Genomic DNA, 15,343 nt, shown 5'->3' with positions numbered 1-15,343 from the left:
TTGATTTTCAAGCCTACCTTTCTACTTTTCCTGTCTAGGTCATCAATCATTAATTGCAGTTCATCCCCCGAGTTGCTTAACAAGGCAATGTCATCAGCAAATCGCAGATTACTGAGGTATTCTCCATCTACCCTTATCCCTAACTGCTCCCATTCCAAGTCTCTGAATACTTCCTCTAAACAAGCTGTGAATAGTACTGGGGAGATTGTGTCTCCTTGCCTAACCCCTTTCTTTATGGGAATTTGGTTACTTTCTTTATGCAGAACTATGGTTGCTGTGCAGCCGCTATATATATCTTCCAGCACTTTCACGTACGGCTCGTCTACCCCCTGATTTCGCAATGCCTGCATCACCGCCGAGGTTTCAACTGAGTCAAATGCTTTTTCGTAATCAATTAATGCTATGTATAAGGGCTGGTTATATTCCGAGCATTTTTCTATCACCTGATTGATGGTATGGATATGATCGATAGTAGAGTACCGTTTCCGAAACCCTGCTTGATCCTTTGCTTGATTGCAGTCTAAGGTTGTCCCGATTCTATTAGCGATTACCTTAGTAAATACCTTATACGTAACAGACAGTAAGCTGATTGGTCTGTAATTTTTAAGGTCCTTAGAGTCCCCTTTCTTATGAATGAGGATAATGTTAGCATTCTTCCATGGTTCCGGTACCGTCGATGACACCAGGCACTGCGTATACACGATATCCCCCCCCGTCCTTCAGCAAATCCGTAGTTATCTGATCCTCTCCAGCTGATTTCCCCCTTTTCATAGTTTCTAATGCTTTCTTGACCTCGTCCTTCGTCACTGGTGGAACGTCTGAATGTTTGTCCTTACCGCCAATCTCATTACGGTCCTGACTACTTTGGCTACTGTAGAGATTTGTATAGAACTCCTCGGGTACTTTGACTATCTTATCCATATTCGTGATGACGTTGCCCTCCTTGTCCCTTATCGCATACATCTGGTTTTTGCCTATGCCCAATTTCTTCTTTACCGCTTTAAGGCTTCCACCGTTCTTTACAGCATGCTCAATTTTCTCGATGTTATACTTCTTTATATCGGCCACCTTGCGCTTATTGATTAGCTTTGATATCTCGGCCAATTCGATCCGGTCTGTTGGATTGGAAGCTTTCATTCTCTGGCGTTTCTTAATCAAATCTTTCGTCTCCTTAGACAGCTTACCGGTTAGTTATAATGCAGTGTAATTTAGAGGTAGAAACAACTGCGCGAGTTGGTATGGTGGCTCGTTGAGAAGTGTACAGCTCAAAACATATGGACTTTGGCAAGAAGCAACAGGACAGGTATAGACTCATAACTAGTGAGTTTCATTTGAGGGAACAAAGACATCACTGAGATACAACAACACAAAAAACCATTGGAAAGAAAGAATTTATGGGAGATTCATGAGGTGCTAGGTCTACGTACTGCATCATACTAAAAATTAGGAGGGCGCTGAAGCTTTGCTTTAAGAATAGACATGATAGAGTCTTTAACATTGTTTTTACATTCTGATTATTTCTTAAAAATTTCGTATTTAAATTATTAGTATTGTTGTTATTGCTATAACATCAGTACACATTTCAAACACTCATTAGTAAGTCATTAGCACTTTTTGTTCATTAGGTGCCCCTCTAAAGTACTTGGTACTAACGACCCTTTGTGGCCTATGCGTTGCGTGCCTGCCTGTCGTGCAGAGGATCTGGGTTCGAACCCTAATGGCCACAAATCTATCCGATTAATTTGCATATTTTTTTTTCGGCACGTCTTTATTAATTCTAGAATACAGTGACACCTTGACGGAACGAGTTGCATCGCATAATAATGACTGAGATATGTTAAAGCCACAGGTGGCTGATGGCTGCATTTGTTCCTGTGGTGCTTGACGCTGAGTGCCGTGGTAGTATCTTGATTTTATTTTTTATTTAGAGCATGCCATAATGGTAGAGTTAATAAAAATTGGATAACAATAGTACACTTCACAATATGTCATAAAACGTGTAGTTTGTGCCAAAACTGGCCACATACGCAGTGCCTGGTGTCATCGACGGTACCGGAACCATGGAAGAATGCAAACATTATCCTCATTCACAAGAAAGGGGACTCTAAGGACCTTAAAAATTACAGACCAATCAGCTTACTGTCTGTTACGTATAAGGTATTTACTAAGGTAATCGCTAATAGAATCAGGACAACCTTAGACTGCAATCAAGCAAAGGATCAAGCAGGGTTTCGGAAACTGTACTCTACTATCGATCATATCCATATTATCAATCAGGTGATAGAAAAATGCTCGGAATATAACCAGCCCTTATACATAGCATTCATTGATTACGATAAAGCATTTGACTCAGTTGAAACCTCGGCGGTGATGCAGGCATTGCGAAATCAGGGGGTAGATGAGCCGTACGTGAAAGTGCTGGAAGATATATATAGTGGCTGCACAGCAACCATAGTTCTACATAAAGAAAGTAACAAAATTCCCATAAAGAAAGGTGTTAGGCAAGGAGACACAATCTCCCCAGTACTATTCACAGCTTGTTTAGAGGAAGTATTCAGAGACTTGGAATGGGAGCAGTTAGGGATAAGGGTAGATGGAGAATACCTCAGTAATCTGCGATTTGCTGATGACATTGCCTTGCTAAGCAACTCGGGGGATGAACTGCAATTAATGATTGATGACCTAGACAGGAAAAGTAGAAAGGTAGGCTTGAAAATCAATATGCAGAAGACTAAGGTAATGTTCAACAGCCTCGGGAAGGAACAGCAGTTTACATTAGGTAGCGAAATACTGGAAGTAGTAGGCGAATATGTCTACTTAGGACAGGTAGTAACCGCAGATCCGGACCACGAAAAAGAAATAACAAGAAGAATAAGATTGGGATGGAGCGCATTTGGCAAGTACTCGCAGATTATGACTAGCAGCTTACCGGTATCGCTCAAGAGGAAAGTATACAACAGTTGCATCTTACCTGTACTCACCTATGGGGCTGAAACGTGGAGGCTAACCAAGAGGGTTCTATTTAAGTTGAGGACAACTCGGAGGGCTATGGAACGAAAAATGGTAGGGGTAACATTAAGAGATAGGAAGCGTGCAGAGTGGATTAGAGAAATAACTCAAGTCACCGACATTCTAGTGGAAATCGAGAAGAAGATATGGGCATGGGCAGGACATGTAGGGCGAAGAGAGGATAATCGATGGTCGCTGAGGGTAACAAGCTGGATTCCAAGGGAAGGAAAGTGTAGCAGGGGGCGGCAGAAAGTTAGGTGGGCGGATGAGATTAAGAAGTTCGCAGGGGTCAAGTGGATGCAGCTAGCACAGAACTGGGTTAAGTGGAGAAATATGGGAGAGGCCTTCGCCCTGCAGTGGGTATAATCAGGCTGATGATGATGATGATGATTTTTTGAGATGCGAGTGCCGCCTAGTTATAGTGGTACAATGAGGAAGTTCTTGTATTAGCAGCCTACCATTCACTCCTGCAGAATTGCTGGCATGATTGCAAAACATTCTCTGTGATTCTATTTCCATGCCTTTTCAGTATGCCGTTTCCCAAAATTATTTAGCATTCTCTGTAGAGCCTCATGGCCACGGTGGCATAATGAAATGAAATTAGGTGAAATTTTGCATGAAGTGGTAAACATTACAGTAATACTGAATGAAAAACAGAGAAGTTGACTGAATACATATCTCTTCTCATCTTCTTTTTGTTTGCAGCCGTATGGGGGTGACAGCTTTCCTTATCGGCTGTACCGTGCATACTTTGAAGCCAAGACAGCATTAGCGGTGTGTATATGCCCTCATACTATTGTCACATTATTTGTTGTATGCCTGCATTGTGTTTATAAATGAACACTGAACAAGGGCAGAGGGGGAGCCTCAGTTTACAAGCCGAGCCAATGTTTCGACAAGGGGCTTGTCTTCGTCTGGGCGTTTCAACAAGTGCCCTTGTTGTAACGCTGGCTTGGCTAGTGAACTGAGGCTCCCCCTCAACCCTTGTTTAGTTTTTTTTTCATACTGTGTAGCCATCTTCTTCCTCTCGTTTTACCCTGCATTGCATTTATGAATATGCATGCCTATTCATAGTTTATATATTGCCTAAGTGTCTATGGCGAGTGCAAAGATGCCGTTGCACTTGGTGCATATAAGCAGTGTATGTGGACACAGTTCACTTGTTGTTTTAGTAGTGTTTTTATCATAACTTTGCTCTGTGCCTTTTCTTACCTGTACAGTTGTGGACAGAATATGGACCATCCTTGAAACATAAATTCCAATGTTTGCTGCTTTTATGCACCAGGAGCATTAATTTGCAGAAGTACCACACAACCATTACACTTTGTTAGATTCAGTACAATTGATAGTTCGAACTCTGCTAATTTTGAAATTCGGACAAACCAAACCACGAACGTGGCCCCGGCTGACGCTCATGTAAGTCTATGGCGTCAGACACTTGTTAATTAGGACGTGGACGGGTTCGCAGAAGTGGGTTTCAGCAAGGAACGACCTGCGCAGCCAGTGATTACCGAGCTAGGCCTCCCTGAACCTGAATTGCATGGAACAGCAGTGCCCGCTATTTTTGAGCACACTACAGCAGGCACGACAGTGATCGGAAGTAGCTCGTTCTGTAAATTTTGTTGGGTTGCGTAGCTTCTGTTTCACTTTCCATAACTTCACACCGTTCTGCAGCTCCTTTTTGTGCTAGTGGTCTTTTATTTTAGTGCACCAGCGCTACTGCCAAAATCGGGGATTTTGCTGGGGTCCATTCAAAGCTTCACTGAGGCTTTGAAGCAAGAGAGATAAGCAGGCGGCGGTGTGCATATCATGCAGCTTAGCCATTGGCGAGGTGGTACAGTTGCAGTGCTGCCACATTCTGCATGTAATGCGAGATTCTCGTTGGGTAGTCCAGACAGAGCGGATGTATGTTGCACAGCTTCGACTTTGGTCTTTTTCTCCACACATCAGTCACCCCTCAACCACGGAGAATGCCTCAGCCTTCACGAACATCAGGCGTGCATGCGCGGTGCTTTGTAGGCATTGTGGACTTCATGTCGTACGACATCGAGTGCTTGCTAGGGCACCTACTTGCATTTGAATAACTGTGCAGTCGGCTGTCATTTTTTTTAAATTTTGGAATGTCGTCACACTGTTCTAATGCTTGCACATATTTTCCTCGCTGTTCATAGTGTGGTGAAACTTACTGACAATGCGAGAAGGCCATTCATAAACCAGTACCACTGTTACTGCGTTGCACTGTGAAAAGGGCTGCGGAGGTTTTGTTTTCAAATTTGGAGTGATTCTTTGACATTCCTGACAGTGTCTGCAAAGCAAACTAGTGATGAAACCAGGAAAATCAGGGATTTTAACTTGGGTTTCATCGCAAATGCAGACGGCTGTCGTATAGTGTTCATTATTAAAATTACTAGTTTTTTTTTTTCTTGCCCTTGAAGGTTCATGAAATTTTACTGTAACGCTTTGGAAGAGTTTGAACATCATGCAGGGTTCATATTATTCTGTCTACAACTGTACAGTTACCACTCCAGAAGCTGTTTCTTAACCTTTCAGAGGTCATAGAGGTTTACCTGCTTTGCAGTTGGGGTTGGAAACTATTCTTCAATTTCATCTATATCAAATAAACATGAACAGGAGTGCTGTTTAGAAATGTTTAGTGATAAATTTGTTTTTGCTCTATGCAGCTGCAGTTCTTGTCATTGTGACTATCCGACTTTGGCATGGAAGTGCGGAAAGCATTTTCCTTGTTAGAGAGGCTGGCGTATTTCTCTCAATTAGTTGCATTAAAATGCTTCCCCTTTGTTACCATCTTTATGTTCATTAACCCATCAGATGACTCCCGTGTCCTGTGAATGAGAAATGCAGTTATCCTCCTTGGTGAAGTTATTCTGTCATTGAATCTGCAGAAGACGTGATTGCCTACGGCCTGGGGTGTGTTATGTATTAGTAGTTCTCATTGGGGCAGGTAAGCAGAATGACAAAAAAAGAAAATTGTTCGAAGAGCCTCCATGTCATGAAGTCATATATGAAGTGAGAAATGTGGGAAGAAGCTGCAAATTTATAAGTTGGATAGGTGCAAAAGGACTTGGCCGGGTCTGGCTAACAAATGAACTGCCATTTTTCAATGTTGGTTTAGACTCAACTTATGACTGCAGTGGTTAAAAGTAGTATGGAGCATATTTAAAAGCTTTGTGCGTATACAGTAAAACCTTGTTACAAGAGACACTCAAGGGACCCGAAAAAGTTCTCTTGTAAGCAAGGTTTCTTGTAACCAAAAATTCTAAAAGCACTGTGTTTACTGCACATCAGCATACAAATGCATTCACACACATAGGGTATTGTTTAGGAAAGCTTAAGAAGCTATTCATACTAGTATTTTTGTGAGTGCAGATTATATTCCTCCCCAAATTCTGGAGGTGAAGCACTTCACTTTGGAAGCTCTCCTGTTGCTCTAATAGCTTAAAGTACTCTTACATGCACTCTTACATGCTCGTCACCCTCAGATGCTGACACTTTTCATCTGAAATGTCCTCGTTGTCATCCTCTGTGGCACATGTGCCATTTACTTGCGCAAATATTGCACAGTCTGTAAGCTCTTCGGGAGCACGCAAGATCCACATCTGCAGATACGAATTCCTCAAAAGACTCTGGTACCTCAGCAGTCTCTTGCATGCTCGCACAAGCTTCATTTTCAAGGAAGCTTTCCACAGTATCCTTATATGGCCTTCTTACATCATGTCACCACATTTAAAGCTTGCTTGTCTGAAACAGTTTTTCGCAGCTTCACTTCTCAGGCCATTTCAGACACCTTAAATCACCTGAACAGCAAACTTCGCATCAATTACTATTGTACAGTCTTGCTACTTGTCGAGCAACAGGCGTTCTACCAACCTTGTTTTGTACAGCAACTTGACAGAGTGCATAATGCCTTTGTATATTAGTTAGCGTGTGAAGTTTGGAGGAAAAAAATAATTTTGGTGGCTTTGAGCATGAGAAATTTAGTGCTGCAAGAAGCATTGTCCACAAAGAGAAAGACATCAGGATTCTGAGCTTTCATCTTGTGATCAAATTTTAACAGCGAGGAGTTAAAAATTCTGGATGTCATCCATACATTTTGATTAGTTTCATAGGTGACAGCAGCGTGATGCCAGTGGCTGAAATAACGGGGTCGTTTTGACTTTTAAATCATGGGGAAGCACTAGTTCCTGACATATTGCAACAAAAAGGATGCTGATATGGAACAGAATTTAGCTAACGAAATCTGAAGTGCATCATGTACGAGTTGGTATGCTTCAGCTGCATTGCATGAGCACACCTGGGTTGTCTCTTATGAACAGTGAAGAGGTTACTCTAGGGACCTGAAAAAGTTTTCCTTACTAACCGAGTGTCTCTTGTAACTTGTATGCAATGTTGTTAACATGGCAGACATAGGAAAACCAACCGAACCATTTTCAGATCTTTTGCAACCGAGTGTCTCTTGTAACAGTGTCTCTTGTAATTATATTGTATGTGGGGATGGGCAGTTCTTAACAAATGACTTATGAGTATATTTTTCTGGTATTGCTTTGTATTCAAGTTTGTACTGCACTTCTGGCAGTGGGTAACTTTTTATCATTAGTTTACTGTGGTTCACACATTTCATCTCTAGGCGAGCCGTTACTGTCTAGTAAATGTTTTTTGTGTTTGCACATTCCAAGCAGGTATTTTTGCATGTTCATTACAGAGATAGTAATATTTAAGTTTAAGTTTCAAAACAAGAAAACCTGTCAGTTTTTTTTTTTTTTAATCAAAGAACTTGTTTCAGTTGACAACTTTCAGTTCTTGTAGATGTGCTTTGTGTTCTATATAACATGCTGAGAATTTATTTGCTGGTGGCAGCAGCTACTGGCGTTCGTTCAACCTAAAGCTGCAGACTCATTCATGGTCATATTTATGCATTAGGTGTTTGGGTATGTTTGGTGACAGTACTGGGTTGGTCAGTTCAAAGCAGCAATAAAAATCTGTTGGTTATTAAACAAACAAGCATTGGGTGCAGGGCCTTTACTAATTTAGGTAGCATTTTGGATGAGTCCTTTCTCAGAACCCTGTGTGTATATGTGTATGTGCATGTGTACACGGGCATCTATGTGCACATGAGTGATACTATTGTATACAGCACTTTGTATGGTATGTTGCGTGGTGGCTGTCAAATTGCAGTTCAGCCGTTTTTGCTAACAGTACGCATTTTTGTGACCGGTTTTTACAGGTGCATGCCATTCAATTGTTGCAAATTCTTTTTCTTTGCCAGGGAATGTGGCGTGGGAATCCAGTTCTAACTGCAGTCCTGTTTGGTCTTCCTCTGGGCTTCCTGAGTATTATTTGCTACACCACGTGTTGCTGTGATGTCCTTGAGGCTTCTGATGATGATGATGAAGCAGGCAAGTCCTGTTCTATTCTCCAAACTGCACGAGACATGGCCACCAAATTCCTGTCCTCATTTCTGCTATGTACACTGGCTCTCATAACTAAAAAAAACAGTTTCGTTACAGAAGAGAAAAAAATTGCAGTGTGCTGCTTGCTGTTGAAAACCAACTGAGTTGTATTTGCTCTTCCATTTTATCCGAGCAGTATTTGCCAAGCGGCAGAGCTGTGTTTTTCTTTGAAAGCCTTCAGAACCTTTTCTTTGTTGGGGTCATTACCTTGTAGCACCTATAGTTTATGGTGCAGAAATCCCAAAATTAATCGTGTATAATAGACGCAACATAAAACTTCATGCAGCCTAAGCACAGTGGCTGCTTTCTTGTAAGCAAAAAAGCCTCGTGACACTGATATGTGCCGTTGCACTGCTATAGCACTGGCAGTGTTGTTTAGTAATCTTTTTATGGCTCCATATTGAGCGGATGGCATCATGAGAAGCACTCCACATCTAGTTGAAGCTGAAAGCAGGCATGTTTTTCAGTGATGATTTAATGGTTATTGTAACTGAGTATCCTCAGTTGCCGCTGCTTAAGTTGCTTATTCTACTCCCAGCCTCTGCTTTAAAATTGGTCTTTTCGGAAGTTGTCTGCTTTCTAGTATGTGCCTCATTGCTTGCATTGTGTAGCATAATTTACGTTCAAAACGCCAGGAAAAGGATCTCTGAAGCTTACCATCTGGCATTAGGTCTTCAGCCTCAGGGCCTTCAAGGTCACTGAAAAGCAAAGAGCAAAGGCAAAGGGAGCATGTGTTTGTCATGTGACAGCATAAGCGCGCATACTTTGTGGCTGCGTTGATTCTCTGGCCTTGCAGATTTTGTTAAAGTGGCATTATCTCAAAGAATGTTTACTTGGTACTATAACTTCATGATCTGAGATAGGTTGCATTAGCAGTGAAGACATTTGATGCGTGCAGATTAAGTTATAATGTTCTCAAAAAGAAACTGGGATTTTGATTTACACCTGCATTGCACAAGTATAACTTCTAAATTAATAGCACTTCTAAATCACTTTAATTTTATTACACAGACGGCTTTGCAATTTTGTTTTGATTGTGTGCATTTTAATCTCTCATGCTTTCAATTATGTACCATTGCAGATGAAGCAAGTCATGAGAAGAAGGAGTGAGAAGCACATATCTACTGGAGTTACACGTGGAGGGAGTGGAAGCTGTTTCTTTCATGCTAGCTTCAGTTCACAATGAGCTGCGGAAGCTGCCTGATCACTGTCGGCATGCAGTCAACATCTCACTTGTTAGACCTCTCATCCACAGTGCAAATGAAAGCGGATCAACTTTATAGAATGAAAGACACAGGGGCTAACAAATCTTCAGCATGTGGGATGGGCTGGCTTCTTTATGTGCTCTGTTCCAGCTCTCCTTTGAGAAAGCTCTGAATATAAGCTTGAAATTTTTATAATCTTAGTGAAGTGGGGAAAACTTGTATTTTGCTAAATACTAGTACCTGTCCAGAAAAGAACCAAAGTACATAATTGGCAGCTTTTAAATAATGACACCCATACAGCTGAATCTCAGCACATTTCTATGGGCTGACTGTATTTTACTTAAGTCATGAACTTGGAGAAACATGTACATAGTGCTTTGTCTCTGGCATGATGAAAAGATCTTTGAAGTTTGCCTATTTTATGCTTAACTTACTTCATGTGGGGGCCTGGGATCACTTTACTATACAGTCTAATAAGCAGCACAATGCTTCTTAGATCACTCTGCATCATCTTACTTCCTACAGTTGTATTTCCTGAAACAGTTGCCACAAGTTTATTCTGTGGGCACATGAAATGTGTCCAGCAGTCTAGCATACAACTTGTCAAACACATCAGGACCTGCTATGATTTTTTAATGTTGTTTTGTGAACCTGTGACAGTGCCGATATATGTTTAGCACACCCAATGTGATGTGGTATTATTTAGAGGAGAGGCAGTGATACAAGAGTGTGTGTGCAAATGCACTGCATGAATAACCACGTGCCATCTTCAGTATACATAGTCCCACCATTTTTACCCTGTGTGCTCACATATTTTTTTTTTTCTTGAAGAAATGCACGACAGCAGTGTCTGCATCTGTTTACTGTATTTGCCTCATAAACAGGCATTCTAGAATTTGGCGCTGTTAGTATACATAGTCCCACCATTTTTACCCTGTGTGCTCACATATATTTTTTTTTTCTTGAAGAAATGCACGACAGCAGTGTCTGCATCTGAGTTTACTGTATTTGTCTCATAAACAGGCATTCTAGAATTTGGCACTGTTTGATTTTGTTCACATGGCAGTGGAGGTGTCAGAGATATTCTACTTGATGAGCCCTGGGAGTGCCTTGCTGATGAGGGGGTCGTGCCGCATCCTCTTGAAGTATCTTGTCAAGTTCTTGTGCTTCTTCTGTGTCTTCTCAAAGTAGCGGTCCCACAGGCCAGCCTTGTAGACTGCATGCAGCAGTACCATGAGGTGGATGTCAGCCGCTGACACGTAGATTGAGAATAGCCAGGTCTGAGTCGCATCTGTGTTCAAGAAAAGAGGGAAAACTTTGGCAAATGAAACCAAAACACCTCTGATATTATAGTTAATCAGAAACCTTACACAACAGTGTGGTTCCTGGCACATGGCATTACCTCAGTATGTAAATATCTCGAGCTTCATAAGCACAAAGAAAAATAACTTATTTTACTTCTGAAAGCAAGCCGACTTAACCCTTGAAAAAAATTACTGTAAACCCTCATTAACACAAACTCGCATATCTCGAAAAATCGGTTAAGTTGAAAATTTTTCACGCCGTGCTTTTACCTCCCATAGGTGTTATGTAGTAGCTCCCGTTTATCTCGAAGCATTTTTCGGGCGTAATGTGGATATCTCGAAATTTTGACCAGAAAGATCGAAGGCAAAGGTCATTACCGAAAGGTGATAGGGGCTCCGAGCGAGCGCTTTGTTCTTATACTAAGTGCCGAATGCAGTCACGTTCAAAGTGCGAATACAAAATTCCCGCGGATGCAGCTGTTTTTCACCTTGGGAGCAGTCGTGAGCACCGATCGCACGCGGGGGCTGATGAGTCTTATTGGGCGTGGTTCGGTCAGCTGCCCTACGCACATGCATACCGGTAAGAGCGATTTAGTGATTGTGTGGTTCTGTTTCGTCGTGCCATGTGCACAAAGCGTTGACTGATTTTTGTTGTGTATGTGGTGTCCACAACAAAGTTGAATGCAGCGGCGGTGACTAAGGGCTTATGCGACGCGTTTAGCAGCTCGAGGACTCTTTTGTTGGGCCGAATGCCAACGTAAAGCGGGCAAGCATTACCCAGTTCTTCCTTCAAAAATTATAAAGTTGAGTTTTTCCTGAGAATTCTTTTTCGTTTACTACAAAAGCTCCCTTTGTGCAGTCGAGTGTCGACGGACGTGACGGGCCGAGAGCCGCCAAAGCATTTTCGCTTGTCGCTGTCACGCTCAGGTTCTAGGTTTGTAGAAAATTTCCCGTATCACCCAGAAGCAGCTCGCTAGGCAGCCAATCGCAGAAGGCTTTAAGCTACTCAATTTCCGTCCTTGTTTTTTCTTTTTTTCGCAAGCGAAGTTGGTTTTCCTAGAACGGTTTGAGCGAAGAACCTGCAGACGCTCACTTCGTCTGATCCGTGCATATATGAGTCATCATCATCATCATCAGCCTGACTATACCCACTGCAGGGCGAAGGCCTCTCCCATATTTCTCCACTTAATCCGGTTCTGTGCTAGCTGCATCCACTTGACCCCTGCAAACTTCTTAATCTCATCCGCCCACCTAACTTTCTGCCGCCCCCTGCTACACTTTCCTTCCCTTGGAATCCAGTTTGTTACTCTAAGCGACCATCGATTATCCTCTCTTCGCCCTACATGTCCTGCCCATGCCCATATCTTCTTCTCGATTTCCACTAGAATGTCAGTGACTTGAGTTATTTCTCTAATCCACTCTGCACGCTTCCTATCTCTTAATGTTACCCCTACCATTTTTCGTTCCATAGCCCTCCGAGTTGTCCTCAACTTAAATAGAACCCTCTTGGTTAGCCTCCACGTTTCAGCCCCATAGGTGAGTACAGGTAAGATGCAACTGTTGTATACTTTCCTCTTGAGCGATACCGGTAAGCTGCTAGTCATAATCTGCGAGTACTTGCCAAATGCGCTCCATCCCAATCTTATTCTTCTTGTTATTTCTTTTTCATGGTCCGGATCTGCGGTTACTACCTGTCCTAAGTAGATATATTCGCCTACTACTTCCAGTACTTCGCTACCTAATGTAAACTGCTGTTCCTTCCCGAGGCTGTTGAACATTACCTTAGTCTTCTGCATATTGATTTTTAAGCCTACCTTTCTACTTTTTCTGTCTAGGTCATCAATCATTATTTGCAGTTTCTACTTTTTCTGTCTAGGTCATCAATCATTATTTGCAGTTCACCCCCCAAGTTGCTTAGCAAGGCAACGTCATCAGCAAATCGCAGATTACTGAGGTATTCTCCATCTACCCTTATCCCTAACTGAAGTCTCTGAATACTTCCTCTAAACAAGCTGTGAATAGTACTGGGGAGATTGTGTCTCCTTGCCTAACACCTTTCTTTATGGGAATTTTGTTACTTTATGCAGAACTATGGTTGCTGTGCTGCCACTATATATATCTTCCAGCACTTTCACGTTAGGCTCGTCCACCCCCTGGTTTCGCAATGCCTGCATCACCTCCGATGTTTCAACTGAGTCAATTGCTTTTTCGTAATCAATGAATGTTATGTATAAGGGCTGGTTATACTCCGAGCATTTTTCTATCACCTGATTGATGGTATGGATATGGTCGATAGTAGAGTACCGTTTCCGAAAACCTGCTTGATCCTTTGCTTGATTGCAGTCTAAGGTTGTTCTGATTCTATTAGCGATTACCTTAGTAAATACCTTATACATAACAGACAGTAGGCTGATTGGTCTGTAATTTTTAAGGTCCTTAGAGTCCCCTTTCTTGTGAATGAGGATAATGTTTGCGTTCTTCCATGGTTCCGGTACCGTCGATGGCACCAGGCACTGCGTATACAGGGTGGCCAGTTTCTAGCACAATATCCCCCCATCCTTTAGCAAATCTGTAGTTATCTGATCCTCTCCAGCCGATTTCCCCCTTTTCATAGTTTCTAATGCTTTCTTGACCTCGTCCTTCTCTCTGGTGGAACGTCTGACTGTTTTTCCCTGCCGCTAATCTCGTTACGGTCCTGACTACTTTGGCTACTGTAGAGATCTGTACAGAACTCCTCGGCTACTTTTACTATCTTGTCCATATTCGTGATGACGTTGCCCGCCTTGTCCCTTATCGCATACATCTGGTTTTTGCCTATGCCCAATTTCTTCTTTACCGCTTTAAAGCTTCCCTTGTTCTTTACAGCATGCTCAATTTTCTCCATGTTATACTTTCTTATATCGGCCACCTTGCGCTTATTGATTAGCTTTGATATCTCGGCCAATTCGATCTGTTTTGTTGGATTGGAAGCTTTCATACTCTTGCGTTTCTTAATCAAATCTTTCGTCTCCTTAGACAGCTTACCGGTATCCTCTTTAACTATCCTACCGCCTACTTCTACCGCAGAGTCAGTAATGATATTTTTGAAATTATTGTTCATTGTTTCTAGGGTAATGTCGCCATCCTCGGTTCGAGCTGAATATCTATTCTGTAGCGAGATCCTGAACTCTTCTGCCCTCCCCTTCACCGCTAATTCGTTGATGGGTTTCTTTCTTACTAATCCATTTCGTTCCTTCTTCAGATTTAGGCTGATTCGAGACCTCACCATCCTGTGGTCACTGCATTGCACTTTCCCGATTACCTCTACATCTTGCACAATGGCGGGAGTTGAACGCATTATTAAGTCAATTTCATTTTTAGTCTCCCCGTTGGGACTTTTCCATGCCCATTTCCGGTTCTTCCGTTTGCTGAAGAAGGTATTCATGATTCTTAAATTATTGCGCTCTGCAAACTCAACTAGTAACTCTCCCCTGCTATTCCTAGAACCAGTGCCATAGTCACTTACTGCCTGGTCTTCTGCCTGCTTTTTCCCTACCTTGGCATTGAAGTCGCCCATTAGTACAGTATACTGCGTTTTTACTTTTCGCATTGCCGATTCTACATCTTCGTAGAAGCTTTAAACTGCCTGGTCATCGAGACAATTCAGTAAAAGCTTGGTAGGGTAGTAAAGAAAAATATAAAGGCTAGTGTGGCTAGATACTGTTAATTTTCGAAAGGAGCAAGAGGAAGTCACTGCTTGCATCGCAGTGTAGTAGCGCACCGCTGAGCTGTGACCTTTTTTTTTTTTTTTTTTTTTTTTTTAACACGCGATGCGGTACAAAAAATTCCACTGTTTTACCGTACGTTATGCTGTTTAGTGTTAGAAACGGGATATAGTGTAATTGTACTCCCGCTGACTGAACGACGAGGCGGCAGTAACGAAGCAACGCTGAAAACGCACCTCTATCGCAGAGTTCCGCCGTTCTGTGCGGCGTGCACCAGCGGCGGCACCAGCGGCAGCATCGCTCGGCTGATCGCCAGCGATTGTCGCCAGAAATTTTTGGCATTTTGTTTAACTCTAAACTCAGCTTATCTGTCAATTTTTCCCGGATTTTGCAACTTCGAGTTAATGAGGGTTTACTGTACTTCATTTCTGGTACATACGAAATATTTCAAATGGTTCATTAAACTTGCCACTAAAATTTGGAAGTTATAGTGCAAACATTTTTTTTCGCTAAAAATTTTTCTTATGCTTTTAATAAAGGCTGATTTCAGTCTCTGATTTGATATAAAATTTACACTTGGAGAAAAACATTTCTTAAGTACAAATATTCGACCTAAAAAAGCATTATAAGAGCATACCACTAATCATAATCAG

General features: G+C 42.0%; 2 protein-coding genes across 4 annotated transcripts in view; one reads left to right on the top strand and one right to left on the bottom strand.

Moving 5' to 3' along the window:
• Window positions 1-10,721, top strand: part of LOC146204242 (protein disulfide-isomerase TMX3-like) — a 33,850-nt gene extending 23,129 nt beyond the window's left edge. For all 3 annotated transcript variants that reach the window (XM_084589177.1, XM_084589179.1, XM_084589178.1), the window contains 3 exons: window positions 3,715-3,783; window positions 8,294-8,423; window positions 9,559-10,721. In XM_084589177.1, coding sequence (XP_084445303.1) covers window positions 3,715-3,783; window positions 8,294-8,423; window positions 9,559-9,587 — 228 coding nt within the window. In that variant the 3' untranslated portion in view covers window positions 9,588-10,721. The remainder of the gene's footprint in view (window positions 1-3,714; window positions 3,784-8,293; window positions 8,424-9,558) is intronic.
• Window positions 10,460-15,343, bottom strand: part of Gdap1 (ganglioside induced differentiation associated protein 1) — a 35,823-nt gene continuing 30,939 nt past the window's right edge. Inside the window, exon 5 of the mRNA XM_084589180.1 lies at window positions 10,460-10,973. Coding sequence (XP_084445306.1) covers window positions 10,768-10,973 — 206 coding nt within the window. The 3' untranslated portion in view covers window positions 10,460-10,767. The remainder of the gene's footprint in view (window positions 10,974-15,343) is intronic.

This window comes from Amblyomma maculatum, chromosome 1 (genome assembly GCF_055883805.1).
Source record: "Amblyomma maculatum isolate TAMU_Amacu chromosome 1, ASM5588380v1, whole genome shotgun sequence".
NCBI classification, from domain to species: Eukaryota; Metazoa; Arthropoda; class Arachnida; order Ixodida; family Ixodidae; genus Amblyomma; species Amblyomma maculatum.
Note: the sequence above shows the minus strand (reverse complement) of the source record. Positions and strands in the feature narration are given on the sequence as shown.